Here is a 14,787-nt window from a genome sequence, read left to right on the forward strand (position 1 = left end):
TAAAAAATATACTACTTAAAAATAGATCACATACCTTGTTCCGTTCCAGTAGAATCCATTGGTGCCATTATTCAGTCTATTGTTTTCACTGATTATGGCGCTGGCTGCATAAAATTTGCATTAATTGTGGAACTATGCTTTAGAGGTAATTAGTGTTGGAAGTGAGAGCAATTGAGATTCTGAAACCATATGGGGAAGCGCTCTTTTGGAAGAAGCATTTGAGAGACCGGTGAAAGGTGAGGTGGGAACTGGGAATATGGGGGAAAGAAAATTGCATTCAAAGCGGTTGAATAATACGTGAAAAAGTAAGGAAAATGTGGGATAAGTTAATAAAGCAGTTTGTATGAGTTTAAATTTTGAAATTTTGTTTTTGACATACCAACGTACCATTTTAAAAGAGTCTCATGCTTAATAAAATAGAAAGAGATGTAATATGAATTTTGTTCTCCCGACTTCTTTTGTTTTTTTAAAACAAATTTTATTTCAAACTTTTTGCTACGTGGTTTGTCCTCAATTCTAAAAAAAAATGATAAAATAAAATTGTCCCTGAACCCGAGAAAAATTTGTATTTTTGGATTCGTATATATTTGCTTAATTGGGATTTTGAAATATTTTGTCATAAAATGCGATTGCTTTTTTTTTTTTTAAATAAAATTTTAAAAATTTATGAGATTGCTTTTTTTTAATGAAATTTTGAAAATTTATGAAATTTTGTTAAGTAGAAACCGAGAGTTGCTTTTTGGAAATTCTTCCAAATACTAATAAAATCGATTTTTTCATAATATGGGTTGGAAAAAAAAACCACATTGATCCGAAATAAAGTTATAAGCTGGTTTTTATTAAAAAAAAGAAAAAAGAAAAAAAGAAATTGTTTTTTTTTTGGAAGGAAATTGAACAGGAAATTGGTTTTATTAAGAAGGGAAGCTGTGAGTGGAGGGGAAATGAAATGGAAATGCCGGCGGGCAGACTGGTCATCCGAGGAATGAATGAATAGAAAAAGGCATATACGGTACGAATTGAGATTCTGTGGCAGTGTTCCAGCACGACAGGTAGACGAGAGCTATCTCCACGGGGCACACTCGCAATGCTGCTCACGGCATCTGCAGCAGCCACCAATCCCCAATTTTGCTTCTTCCTAGATTCGCTTCTTCGCTCTTCTGTCCCTGGAGATCGCGCATAGTGGGAATTTTGCTGCTGGATTTCGTGTTGCTTCTTGGAGGTCGAGGAAATGTCGATTCCCAAGGAGCCGGAGCAGGTCATCAAACAGAGGGATGGATCGGTGCTGGGTAAGAAGACCATTCTCAAGAGCGATCATTTTCCTGGCTGCCACAACAAGAGATTGTTTCCCCATATCGACGGTGCACCCAATTACCGAAAGGTTTGTGTTTCCGTGACAATGTTTACCTACCTAAATTCTTGTTCTTTGCTTCTCCTACAAAAAAGGGCGCAATGTTGTTCTTGGTTTTGTACTTGTCCCTTCATTTCTTTAGATGATTCCGTGTGTTTGTGAGTTGAAGATTGAGTTTTTTTCATCGGGTTTACAAGCTACCAATCTCCTACTTCTTGGCAATCTCCTATCCCTTTTTGAATGATTTCTCTGTCTTGCCTTTCATTTAGCTCTGTTGTATCTTTCTCTACTCTTGTTTTGTGGGTGTTTGGATTCTTCAAGTTCAACATGATATTATCCGAACATTATAGAGATTTCTGACACAAGTTTCTTGACTCAATTCCTCGTGCCTCAACCTTGTCGTAGGCAAGCTCATTACCTGTTCATGGAGTTGCTATTCCTACAATTGACGGCATCCGCAATGTTCTCACTCACATTGGAGCCCAAATGAATGGAGACCAATGTAGTGTACTTTGGATAAACCTTCGTGAGGAACCGGTAAAGTTTCAGATCTAATCAATCAGCTGTAATTATATATTTGTGTCAGTGTGTAATTGATTCAACAGAACATGAATCATGATTCATGCCTGTGTAACTTTTCTCCCAGCTACATTAGTTTGTGATCACTTCGACGTGATTCATTGCCACATCAAACATTTTTTCATAGGAACGACGTCTACCCCAAAACCACCTTCTGGGACATATAGAAACAATATCTGTCTTTGTTTCGGGAACATTTAACATAAATTATAAGTGCTAAGCCGTTGTCTCCATGCCCTTGGTTTCGTTTTTCATTTATCTTCCTTTTGTTAGTAGTAATAAAGTCGTAAAATTAATCTTTTTGTTGGAATTTTCTGAAAGATTTGCATGGACCTTACCACCTCATTTTCTGGTGTAACGGAACAGGTGATTTACGTTAACAGTCGGCCTTTTGTTCTGCGCGACGTGGAGCAGCCCTTTTCAAATCTTGAGTATACGGTGGGTAATGCAACTGAAATAATTACCTGACCCTTGCGGGAATTTATATTCTGAAATTTTGCTGTTTTTACTAGCTATAATGGATTGGTCATTTTTTTTCCTTGCCTTTTTTCTTCTGGAAATGGAAGAAGGATTTTAGGACCTAAAACTTCTTCAAATGGAAACCACAATTTTTTACTTTCCATGCTAATGTAATTTTATGTTATCATTAGCAAGAAGGAACTGAGGACGGGATCGGATCTTTCTATGTAAATGTCTATTTGGGTATGATTTATTTTGTTTAGGGTTTTGATGGGATATTTTTTGGTTCACAGGGATGTGGCTGTGGTTAAGAATCTTAAGATCTCTATCTACTTGTTTCCTACAGTTGACCTTACACAGTAGGATGTAATTTTCGCCTTATGCTTTTGTGATGATATTCTACGTATCCTGCCTTGGATCTTTTTGTTTGATTCTTCTTATCTGTTCTGACTTCTGGTACTCATCTGAAGCTTCCCATCATGTGCTTGATAGTCTTTAGGTGTATCTCTAGCCTCTCAAGAGGGAGGCATCAACTAAGTTTTAACTAAATATAGAGAAGGCATTAGCAGCTCTTATGGTGAAATCAGTTTAAAAAAAGATGCATTCGCTATTTAGTGACAAAATTTACATAGAGTGTAGCATTTATTATTATGATATAAAAAATCTTTTAGGGGAATTGTTTTACACTCTTAAAGCTGGAATCTACTTTGGTATCACTTCATCTAATACTTATTTGTAATTTTGCCAGCTGTAAATTCAGTCAAAGCGTCAATTTATTTGCCTTCCTGAATTTTCCCTGTATATCCTGTTTGCCTTGATGATTATGTGAATCCTACCCCTACACCAGCTCATTCAATCAGCCATATGCCACACCACCCCTGCCTAAATTGTAGGACTTGGTTCTCGCCGCTCCACCAAAATTATAAATTGCAGCTGTAGTGTAACTCAGATGCTTTAAACTTAACAATAGGCTAAGGACTATGTGTTGATCATTATATCGGTGGGGGTAATTATTGTTTCTAAAAAATCATCATCCAAATAGTTGCATGAAGTTGCAATTAATGGGAATTAAACACGTGGCCTATACTTCATTGTGGTTTTGTAGCAATTGTGAACTGACAAAGTTTCTATTTCCATTCTTACGTGTTCCCGTTCCCACACGACTCTCTGTTTCTAAGCTTAAGTGGTTGTTGGTAAATTCTTGGCTTTTATCAATGTTTTCTTTAGTTATCCAAGTTGATTCAATTCCCATAGTCTAGGCTGTTCGTCACTATCTTTTTTATATAAAAGTAGGGTATTAACAGGCTCAGGGTTGAGCAAATGGAAGATCGTTTGAAAGAAGATGTTTTCATAGAAGCCACCAGGTATTCCATCAACCTTTTCGATGACACTTCTAGATTGACATCACATTAATCTTTTTACCTTTCTTATGGTCACCACCCGTGCTTTTATGACTTTATTTTCACGTGAATCAACAGATATGGAAATAAGATCCTTGTAACTGATGAGCTACCAGATGGTCAGATGGTGGACCAGTGGGAGCCAGTTTCACATGATTCAGTCAAAACACCACTTGAGGTCTGCATTCTAGCTCATAAAATATCAAGAACTATAAAGTATTTGCTTATGCTACTATTATTCTCTAAGCTAGGTGTACGAGGAATTGACACACCAGTACCTTGTTTTCTATGAACGTGTTCCTGTAACGGATGAAAAATCACCTAAAGAGCAGGATTTTGATATGCTGGTTAGTCTTCATATTTTAGTTATAGTAATTGTTTTCGTCGTGTATTCAGATAATCAATTGCACCCTTTGAATAATATATACAGTTCAGTATGCTCTATCCGTATGTTGACATCATTGGATCTTTATTAACTGCCGTGTTGACTTCTTTTATCCAGTCATATGTCATATATGAGGCAAGTGAACCATCAGTGTGATTTGGCCTTGAACCAACACAAATGCAACTGAAATCAGATAAAAATCAAGTCCAAAAAAGTGGATCAAATGTTCATACCTGAGCACTTGACCGTACACTCGAATGGCATGTATTTCATGAAAATTGTGGGTCTTAGCTCCACTATCTATTACGTGATGGTAGTCTAATGTATTTCATGAAAATTGAGGGACATAAAGACATTAAGATCCACTGTCATGAGATTTCTGACAGCATTCTTAATCCACATGAAGAAGATTCAGTCTTCTCTCTTAAGACACATACTCTTTGCTCCATTATATTTTTCTGGTTTGTTGGATGTATGTACTCGTGTGTTTAATCTTTTAGAAGATCACAAAGCAAATTGTTTGAGAATCTGATTTCATAAAGAAGCAACAGTAAAGTCACTTTAATTTATCGAAAATTGCGATCCCATGAAAGCGTTTATAATATCTATTCACGCATTCACATATATCAAATTTGCCAATTTGGGATAGTTTGCATGCCAATTTTAAGACTTAGACACCTGAAGCATAGTGTCACTATTTGATAGGAGATTCTAAAAAAGTTATGGGAGTCAACTTCATCAAACGGAATTTAGATCCCGTGTCTGCTTACCTCTTGATTTCTACCATCAGGCAACTGATAAAGTCATAAAACAGGGTTAGATATCATATAGTGTGGTTTATGTGAAGTTGATGCCGTTTGTTATGAGATTTGCACCAAACAGTTGATATGTTGTACCCCTACCATGTAGAGCAACAACCAGTAACGATCACCCCTCATTTATTGGATGGTTATGCTGTTCTTAAAGATGTGGATTTTGATAGATTGAAATGTGTTGAACTTCCAAGGTATTTTAGGTCGTGTTTTTTTAGACGGTTCATTCTATTTCTAAATGTGGTGATGAATTTGGTGCCATAACCAGCAATTGGATGTCAATATCGTGCTGTCCTTACATTCTTTACCTTTTTAGGTGCACAAAATTTCTCAAGCTAATGTAAGGACGGAGGTTGTATTTAATTGCCAGATGGGCCGTGGACGGACGACCACTGGGATGGTGATTGCTACGCTAATTTATATTAATCGAATTGGAGCTTCAGGTTCATTTTTCTAACATGGCCTGGTTTGTTTTAATTTATGTTCCCATATGTTTCCAGTTTTCCTTTTCTTGTCACCGAGGTACATATAGAAAGGAATGAAAATTATATTTTAATTCTATTTGTTCTTGTCAATGCTACTTTTGCTTAGTTCAGTTAGCTTCTTGATTTTTTTGTTTTTTGTTTTTTTTATGCATTCTACAAATCTTCGCCCATTTGCTCCCTTCCATGAATTTATTTCTGTGACAGCTATCCTACCTGTTACTTGACGTACAGCATCTGGATAAAGTAAGTTGCGTAGTGCCTTCTCAAGGCGTGATAACTAAAAATCTGGAGTAAATAGGTTACTCATTTAGAAAGTTTTCTTTGCTTCCTGACAAACTGAAAGAACTAAATGGTCCACTCTGGTAACAAAATTGAGATCCCCATAAATGTACTTATGTAGGAACCAAACCCTTGCTTAATTTGACTATCCTCGATATGGAAAAAAATTCCTGGCCTTACTAATATCGGTAATGTCATAACATACTACTTTGTTCCTCAATATGGAATTCATTTGGCTACTAACATGTGAACACAGAGTGCACTTGATCTCCCACAACTTGTATGACTTGTTGAATTCTCTCAATGTTAATTCCTATGATTTTTTTGTTGTCTCGGGTCTTGTCTTGGAATTCCTGCTTCATCTACTGGAGACTTCTTGACTTAAAACCCTTGTTGTCTATTAATACCTTCTTTACTGGACAATCGAATCTTTTATCTGTCTGTTTTTCTTATTTAATGTTAACGGTATGTCTTGATGTATATTCATACAATAGGTATTCAGAGAACCCTTTCCATGGGAAAAATTTCTGATTGCTCTTCTAGAATCACTGATGATTTACCAAATTCAGCGGAGTCAATCCGTCGAGGAGAATATGCGGTTATTAGAAGCCTCATAAGGGTTTTAGAGGTACAGAGAGAATCATGTTCCAACCCCCATAGTTCTAAAGAATAATATGTGTCAATTTATATTGATTACTTAATTTTTTTAAGGGCGGCGTTGAAGGTAAAAGACAAGTCGATAAAGTCATAGATAAATGTGCTTCTATGCAGGTATGAGGTATTGATGTTTTTTGTATGAGAATTGTTTCCATTTGTGTTATTAATAATATTTGAGATCATTTAATGCCTCTTTAGATTAATTTTAATTATTTTCCTTTGCAATCAACGTTTCTATTGGAATTTGCGTATCTTGGTTCTTGTTACAGAATTTGCGGGAAGCTATTGCTGGGTACCGAAATAGCATTTTGCATCAAGATGATGAAATGAAGAGGGAAGCATCCCTTTCATTTTTTGTGGAGTACTTGGAGAGATATTATTTCCTTATTTGTTTTGCTGTTTATCTCCATACAGAAAGAGAGGCTCTCCATCCTTCTTCCCCAGGTCGATGTAGTTTCTCTATGTGGATGAGAGCTAGACCAGAACTTTATAGTGTACTTCGCAGGTAATTACAAAGTTCTTTTGAATAACAATATGTCAAAACTCGTTCCATCATGTAAACTTGAGAGGCTGTGGTGGTGGTACTCATCAATTTCCATTTATGAAGTAATCATGCTAGTTTGAAATGATACAGCATTAAGACAAAGTTGACGGCAATATGAGAGACAGGCAAATTCTTAATCTGTTATAATTTTCTCTTCTGAACAGATGTACTTCATATCATTTTGACCATTTGATGTGTTGTTAAAAACAAATTATTCTGTCACCTGGACTATGTTGTCGATGCCAGTATGAAACTTTGATTTGTATTTGCCTAATGAATTGTTAGCAAATACATTTAGATTATATCTATTAGTGGGTTGTGGGCTTGGATAACTACTCACCCATTTAATTTTTTATGGAGTGTATCTTCTCTAGAGGGGAGATAACCTAACACTCTCCAGTCAAACCAATTCTTCTCTTCTCGACCGCTATAAAATTAGTGAAATGAATCAAAAATTATTTACAATGATGTTTCCTCTAGCCAATTCTAAATGAGTATGGGATAAGCTTTGTTGAGCCACCTGACCTGAGTTGATGATAGTTTATATATTTGTTTATTTGGCGAATATCCAAGTTTCTGCATGCATATCTATTTCATTGTCATCACATAACTTTAATTCCTTTTTTTATGTAAATGCCACCGTCGCGTCATGTTGTGCTGACAATGCGAGTGTAAACCACAATATGATTCTTGTTAACAACAAACCACGCGATGCCATCTTCAGATTGTTGAGGAGAGATCCAATGGGGGCACTTGGTTATGCTAATGTGAAACCATCGCCAGCAAAGAATACAGAACATGTCAGTGGCCAACAGCTTGACATGAGCCACGTGGCTGCTTTAAGAAATGGAGAGGTTCTTGGAAGTCAAACTGTTCTTAAAAGTGACCACTGTCCTGGCTGTCAACATCCTTGTTTACCAGAAAGAGTGGACGGTGCTCCCAATTATAGAGGAATTCCTGGATTTCCAGTTTATGGCGTCGCTAATCCGACTGTGGACGGAATTAGATCAGTGATTCAAAAAGTTGGAAGTGCAAAAGGTGGCCGTCCAGTATTTTGGCACAATATGAGGGAAGAGCCTGTTATATACATTAATGGAAAACCATTTGTACTTCGTGAAGTTGAGAGGCCATATAAAAATATGCTGGAGTACACGGTATGCCATCATGCTCTATGACTTTTGATTATCAAGTTTTATGATGCCCATGCATGTCAGCCCAATCTAGTAACTCGACATTCAACTTGAAATTTGATCTTCCTTTTTTGGTTGTCAAAGATGATCTGAGAAGGTGTTATAGCTGAATACTTGATATATGTATTCAAGTTTGTGAAAAACAAATTATGTGATTCTTGAAACAAGGGTCTTGCTGAAGGGAAAAAAATATTTTCCTGAAAAGTTGAGATACTTCATTGAAAAATTTCAACATGCAAGTTTTGACAAAGAAAATAATCTACTGAAAATATAACCTAGAAAGCTTTTGAAAGACCTGATGATAAAATAAGAGACATTTTTTTACCTACATAAACAATTTATTGATGGATTTTGTGGTTGCTAAAATCTATGGGGGTCATTTTGTGACTCAATGGATATGAGCAAAAACTCGCAAACTCCAACACTCCTCGAGATTTTAGTGTGAAACTGCTAGCACTGACCTAAGATCTTGAATCTTCAAACTTGGCTTTGGCAATTCTTCGAAGAAATGTCCATGATTTGTTCCTCTGACATGCAATGAATCATGCTACCTTGACCATTATTTTCTGCTTCTCCAACAAAATGGTACTTAATGTTGAAAGGCTTCGTTTTTCCATGCAGAATAGGATTATTAGCAATAAAAATCGGAGACTTATTATCACAACGGATCACTGTAGGCTCCAATTGTTTTTGTTCCACCTCAACAAGCAACTTCCTGATCCAAATTGCTTGATTCACTGCTGCTGTTCCAGAAATGTAGTCTATCTCAGCTGTTTACTGAGCAATATTTTACTTAATAGAATTCTAAGAAAAACTCCAGAAGTGAACGAAAAAGTGCTCCGAGGTCCCTGTTCAGTATCCACAAATCCAATCATTTTTCCATTTTGTTGTGGGTTAAACCGAGTATGAAGATTCTTGTCCCTTCAAGTATCCAAGGACACTTTTTTTTTGGGCTTCAAAATTCAACTGACTTAAGCTTGTCTAAACCTTGGAGCAAACATTAGATCTGGTCTAGTGGCTGTTACACCAGGCATCTACTAACACTAGCATTATTATGATCCCAAGTAATGGATCCCATTATGGGGCGATTGATGGGCTGATCATTAAGGTTCATGTTTTTTTGAGTTTGAGGCTCACTGGATGGTAGTCCTTCATGGCATATGTTGGTCTGTGTGGTAGGAGATTGTAGATAAATTAGGCACTTATTTTGTATAATCATTAAAACGGGATTATACAAAATAAGTGCCTAATTTATCAACAGTGAGGAATAGAAGAATTTTCGACAACATTGAAGAGTCCGATTGACGAGTGCTGGAAAAAGTTCAAAATTTGAATTTCTACTTGGATTGGTCTCATGTAGAGTTTGAGAATGTATTAATCTCAAATTTATTGGGCTTTTGTCAATCGTTGATATGAGTAAAGTCATGATTAGACTTTTGTTGTTAGCGGATCACTTGTCCGCCTATTGTAATTATATAAAAAATAAAATAAAATTTGAGGCTCACTAAAGAAAATCTCTTGATCTTTTGGTTTTGAGTTTTGTTGCGAGAGAATCCTGGATCTCACAACTGCTTTAATGGGAAAAATATTCTTTATCGATAATCTTAAAAGTCTATGGGAGCCATTTTTGCCTCAATGAATGATGAATCTGAGCAAAAAAAACTCTCCATCTTCAATTAAAATTTTTTCTGCAATGTTTCTTCTAATTTTTCACCTCCATGGTATGGAACAATAGTACTCTATATGCTTCAACTATCATTTGAATCAATATTATCAATTATATTTTCGAGAAATAAACGTGCTATTATACTTGTATCCAGGGGATAGATTGTGAAAGAGTAGAAAGAATGGAAGCTCGTCTAAAAGATGATATTTTACGAGAAGCTGAAAGGTACCAAGGCACGATAATGGTTATCCACGAAACGGATGATGGACAAATATTTGATTCTTGGGAATATGTGAGCTTGCATGTTGTTCAGACCCCACGGGAGGTATTTAGGTGCCTTGAAGACGCTGGTTTCCCTGTGAAATATGCTCGTGTTCCCATAACTGATGGAAAAGCTCCAAAAAGTTCCGACTTTGACACCTTGACCAGGAATATCCTATCTGCTTCCAATGATACTGCTTTCGTATTTAACTGTCAGGTTCAACATCATGGACTGGTCTTTGATTTTTCATTTGGCTTGTAAATAAATTTTTTATCCACTTGTACAATTTACCCTTCTTATGGAGTGAGTTTCTACAGATGGGGATTGGAAGGACGACAACAGGCACCGTAATTGCTTGCCTTCTGAAACTCCGGATCAGTAATGGAAGGCCAATGAGGGTATCAGTTGATGAACCATCAAACAGGGAGTTGAGCTATCACTGTGATGATGGAAGTCAGAATTGCCTTTCTGCAGGAACTCATACAATGGAAGATTCAACTTCCGCATTTGGGATAAATGACATCCTATTTTTGTGGAAGATCACAAGATTATTTGATAATGGGGTGGAATGCCGAAAAGCTTTAGATGTTATAATCGATCAGTGTTCGGTTTTGCAGAACATACGGCAAGCCGTCTTACAATACAGAAAGTTATTTAATCAGCAACATGTGGAACCAAGAGAAAGAAAGGTGGCACTAAATCGCGGTGCTGAGTACTTGGAGCGTTATTTTCGGTTAATTGCATTTTCAGCATACATAGGAAGTGAAGCATTTGATGGATTTTGCGAAGATGGAAAGCCAAGAATAACCTTTAAGAGTTGGTTACATCAAAGACCAGAGGTTCAAGCAATGAAATGGTCAATCAGACTGAGGCCTGGGCGGTTCTTTTCTGTTCCTGTAATCTTTTCACCCGAATTATCTGAATGTTTTATGTTTTTCTCTACCTTCCGATATATGTTACTTTTGAATGTAGGAGGAGTTGAGAGCTCCTTATGAATCTCAACATGGAGATGCTGTCATGGAAGCAATTGTGAAGGATCGAAATGGTTCTGTTTTGGGGAAAGGTTCTATTCTTAAAATGTATTTCTTTCCTGGACAAAGGACATCGAGCCACATACAAATCCGTGGATCACGACATGTCCACAAGGTACCTAGATGTTTCTTTTACACAATGAACCGGAAGTCTTATAACACATAGAGTGAGCCATCTTATTTATACCAGGTTCAGGTGATCGTGCAGCATGTGCACAATAGGTTTGTGTGCTGGGATGGCCTTGGATAAAAAAATATTTAGGTCATAGGGATGTTAGAATTGCCAAACAAGTAAATACTTTATTTGGAAGATTGATAAACCAATGAAGTGAATGCTGCGTATAACCTTTTTCATTCCAAATTTAGCAATATGTAGGCCAGTCGCTATCAACCATGAGATGATTTTCTGCATCAACAACTTAACATGAGAAGGATATCTGAATCCAGACTTCTGTATTTTTTAAGGTTGAAGGATTTCCTGTGTACAGCATGGCAACCCCAACGATTACAGGTGCAAAAGAGATGTTAGTCTATTTAAGCGCAAAGCCCGCAGCGGAAGGAACTGCTCCTCAGAAAGTGATTTTGATTGATTTACGGGAAGAAGCTGTGGTTTATATGAACAATACTCCTTTTGTACTTAGGGAATTAGATAAGCCTCTCGATACTCTCAAACACATAGGAATTACAGGTTCAGTGGTATGCCATCAATTCAAAGTATCGTTCAAAATATAAAATGGTTGATGAAGTTACACATACTAAATACTGTCTTATTTCACAGGTGGAACACCTAGAGGCACGCTTGAAAGAGGATATCATATCTGAGATTAGACGTTCTGGTGGTCGGATGCTTTTACACCGTGAAGAATATAACCCTGCATTAGAACAGGCCAGTGTCATAGGGTATTGGGAGAATATTTTTGTTGGTGATGTGAAGACTCCTGCTGAGGTATATGCAGCTCTGGCGCATGAAAGGTACAATATCTCGTATAGGAGGATCCCGTTAACTAGAGAGAGAGAAGCTCTAGCTTCAGAGGTGGACTCTATTCAATATTGTATGGATGAGTAAGTCATAAATCTAGACTAACATGTACTCTTTTTTTACTGTCAAATAATTCTTTTTGTTAGATGCACTTGGTTGTGTTCTGGATTTTTTTTATCCATATCTATACTAACTTTAGGCATTTTATAGACAGTTGTCAATTAATTTTTTGCCAGGTGAAACTTTCATTTTCGTTGATGTTTAAGATATTCAGATTGGTAAAATTATGGCCAAGCGTTACTTCAATGATATAGCTACTTAATGATTCGAAATTGGGAAAATCATGTTAAAAGTTGGTTATTTGTTTTGTACCCAAGCCTCTATACTATTTTGCTCTCGTTAACCACCTATTATATTTCAACAGCTTTTGATGTTGCATAAACTATTTTCATTTTAGCTACGTCTGAAATTCTTCATAGTTCATGTACACAAAATTTGTTAAAATGACCAACTGGTTCTGAAATTTGCACACGACAGACATCCCTTCTTTCATCTGACACTGACATCTTGATAATAATCTGGGACACTAAAGCTAACTGTTCCTTTTTGTTCTAGATAATAATCGGGGACACTAAAGCCAATTTTAACTGTTCCTTTTTGTTTTCCTTAACAGCACTGCAGGGTCTTATCTTTTCATTTCACACACAGGGTTTGGAGGGGTTGCGTATGCCATGGCCATCATTTGTATTAGACTCGAAGCAGCGATGTCAACATCACTTGTACCGCGTTCATTGATCGAAAGTTCATACCCCCAGACTTCAGTTGAAGAAAATGTGAGTTCTGATGATGCAGCACGGAAAATGGGCGACTATAGGGACATCCTCAGCCTAATTAGGGTTCTTGTTCGTGGCCCTGAGAGCAAGGCTGATGTCGACTCGGTTATAGATAGGTACGTGATCGTTATTGCATATACAAGAGATGTAATTATTAGGTGTGTTGAGAAGATGATTTTATGCTTGCAACGCTACTGGTAGTAACATATGTTTAATCAATATGTGATGCATCCTCCCTTTCTACAACCTCATTTACTATCCTAGAAGATGGTGTACAGAAGATGGGTTGGCATTCTGATGGAGATGTAATGACATATTTGCAAACTATAGCAGCTAGATTATCATTTTTGAATCCTGTTGGTGTGTATATTGGCATTTATTTTTGTTGAAAATATAGATACCGATTAGGAATTACCACAGTATGCAAATCTCCATAGGTGTGGATGCTAAATGGGAAGGGTGGGTAGAAGGTAGTGAATGTTGGTTGATTAGCCAAGTCATTGCCAAATTGAAAATTTCTTAAGTGTAGGAGACACTTATGGTCGCCTAGAAAAGAGGTCAACATTTTGTTGGAGGTGAACAAGTACAACCATGATATTTAGTTTCGGTAGCTATCCTACAAATTTACAGATTCATCATTGTTATTATTCTTCTTGTGGTTTCTTGTTTCCTACATATAAAATATATATATATATATATATATATATATATATATATATTCCTCTTTTGGTTTAAGTTCTTTCCTCCCTTTAAAGGTGTGCAGGGGCAGGACATTTGAGAGACGATATATTGTACTACTGCAAGGAACTTGAAAAACTTTCGATTGATAGTGATGAACAACGAGCACACCTCATGGATATGGGTGTTAAGGCCCTAAGGTTGGTCTCATTTTCCAGATTATCATTGCCCGTAGTTCAAAAGTTCATATGATATTTAATCAGCTCCCGGAGATGTTTTTCACTGCTTGATCTCGTATTATGTCTTACACTTGCATTGGTTTTTAAAATCTCGATATCATATGCTTGAAGCTGAATCGACTGTAAATTGTGATTGGATCCCGAACTAGTCTGACAAACTCTCTCTGATTGTTTTATAGGCGATACTTCTTCTTGATCGCGTTTAGATCCTATATCCACAGCACATCTACAAGAGATACGGGATTCACTGCTTGGATGGATTCAAGGCCTGAACTCGGGCATCTTTGTAATAACCTTAGGATCGACAGATGATTATAAAGTGTTCATAAGTTATTCGTAATAGAAAAGACGGCTAGTCTAGTTTAATGTAAACTTCAATCTTACTAAAAATAAATAATATTTATGAATATTTTATTTTTAGGAATTTTGATGCATCGTTGTTTGAGTAAAATTGTATACATTTGCTTATTATTTTGTGTCGTCGGATCCCAAGAATTAAATAAAGTTGCTTTTTACGAGTGTGTAAGAACTAAGGGCATGCTCTTTATTGTTAAGGCTGTTCGTTCATAAACATACTTAAACGTTCTTTGGATGCATCTATTGTTTCAGAGGTCAGATGCGTTTGTACCAATATCATTGGGGCTTTAACCCTCCAAATTCTTGACCCTCTAAAATTCCAACGGAAAAAGGACCGATAGACTGGTCAAAATTCCATCCAGAAATGGAATAAAGCCCCCCAAAATCTTTTGGATTCAAATAAAAAAAAAAACTTGATTAAAGGGCCGAAAGAAAATCCACTTGCAACAACACCAGTTAATAACAAAACACAGAATCCTACAATGCTAAGCTGGCATTTACTCTTACTCAGGAATCATCTGCTCATTGTCCGCATCCACCCTCTTCCTCGATTTTCGGCTTTGATGGAGCCTGGCCAGCTCCTGGAACCTGCTTCTTCTTGATC

The 14,787-nt window shown here is 36.7% G+C and overlaps 1 protein-coding gene across 3 annotated transcripts; it reads left to right on the forward strand.

The window, feature by feature from the left end:
• The first annotated feature begins 938 nt into the window (after nt 1–938).
• LOC140887222 (uncharacterized) lies at nt 939–14,250 on the forward strand. 3 transcript variants are annotated; one of them, XR_012151766.1, is made up of 19 exons: nt 939–1,378; nt 1,754–1,885; nt 2,294–2,365; nt 3,680–3,750; nt 3,865–3,964; nt 4,038–4,133; nt 5,300–5,426; nt 6,242–6,375; nt 6,459–6,518; nt 6,674–6,909; nt 7,673–8,102; nt 9,959–10,282; nt 10,384–10,962; nt 11,039–11,212; nt 11,563–11,793; nt 11,876–12,159; nt 12,750–13,025; nt 13,673–13,787; nt 14,006–14,235. XR_012151766.1 is itself a non-coding variant. In XM_073294331.1 (19 exons), exons 1-19 carry the CDS (start codon nt 1,229–1,231, stop codon nt 14,136–14,138), a joined length of 3,732 nt encoding a protein of 1,243 aa, XP_073150432.1. In that variant the 5' UTR covers nt 939–1,228; the 3' UTR covers nt 14,139–14,250. The 3 variants fall into 3 exon arrangements, 2 of the variants coding, with proteins under 2 accessions (XP_073150432.1, XP_073150433.1); XM_073294331.1 differs by having other exon boundaries at nt 13,665–13,787; nt 14,006–14,250; XM_073294332.1 differs by lacking the exons at nt 13,673–13,787; nt 14,006–14,235 and having other exon boundaries at nt 12,785–12,977.
• Nucleotides 14,251–14,787: the final 537 nt, after the last annotated feature.

The sequence above is a fragment of the Henckelia pumila genome, chromosome 3, assembly GCF_033568475.1.
Source record: "Henckelia pumila isolate YLH828 chromosome 3, ASM3356847v2, whole genome shotgun sequence".
Classification (NCBI taxonomy): domain Eukaryota; kingdom Viridiplantae; phylum Streptophyta; class Magnoliopsida; order Lamiales; family Gesneriaceae; genus Henckelia; species Henckelia pumila.

Coding starts and splice junctions, on each gene's coding strand:
- LOC140887222 (XM_073294331.1), top strand. CDS start 1,229: ATGTCGATTCCCAAGGAGCCGGAGCAGGTCATCAAACAGAGGGATGGA. Junction 6,910..7,672: donor CTTTATAGTGTACTTCGCAG/GTAATTACAAAG, acceptor TGCCATCTTCAG/ATTGTTGAGGAGAGATCCAA. Junction 8,103..9,958: donor AAAATATGCTGGAGTACACG/GTATGCCATCAT, acceptor ACTTGTATCCAG/GGGATAGATTGTGAAAGAGT.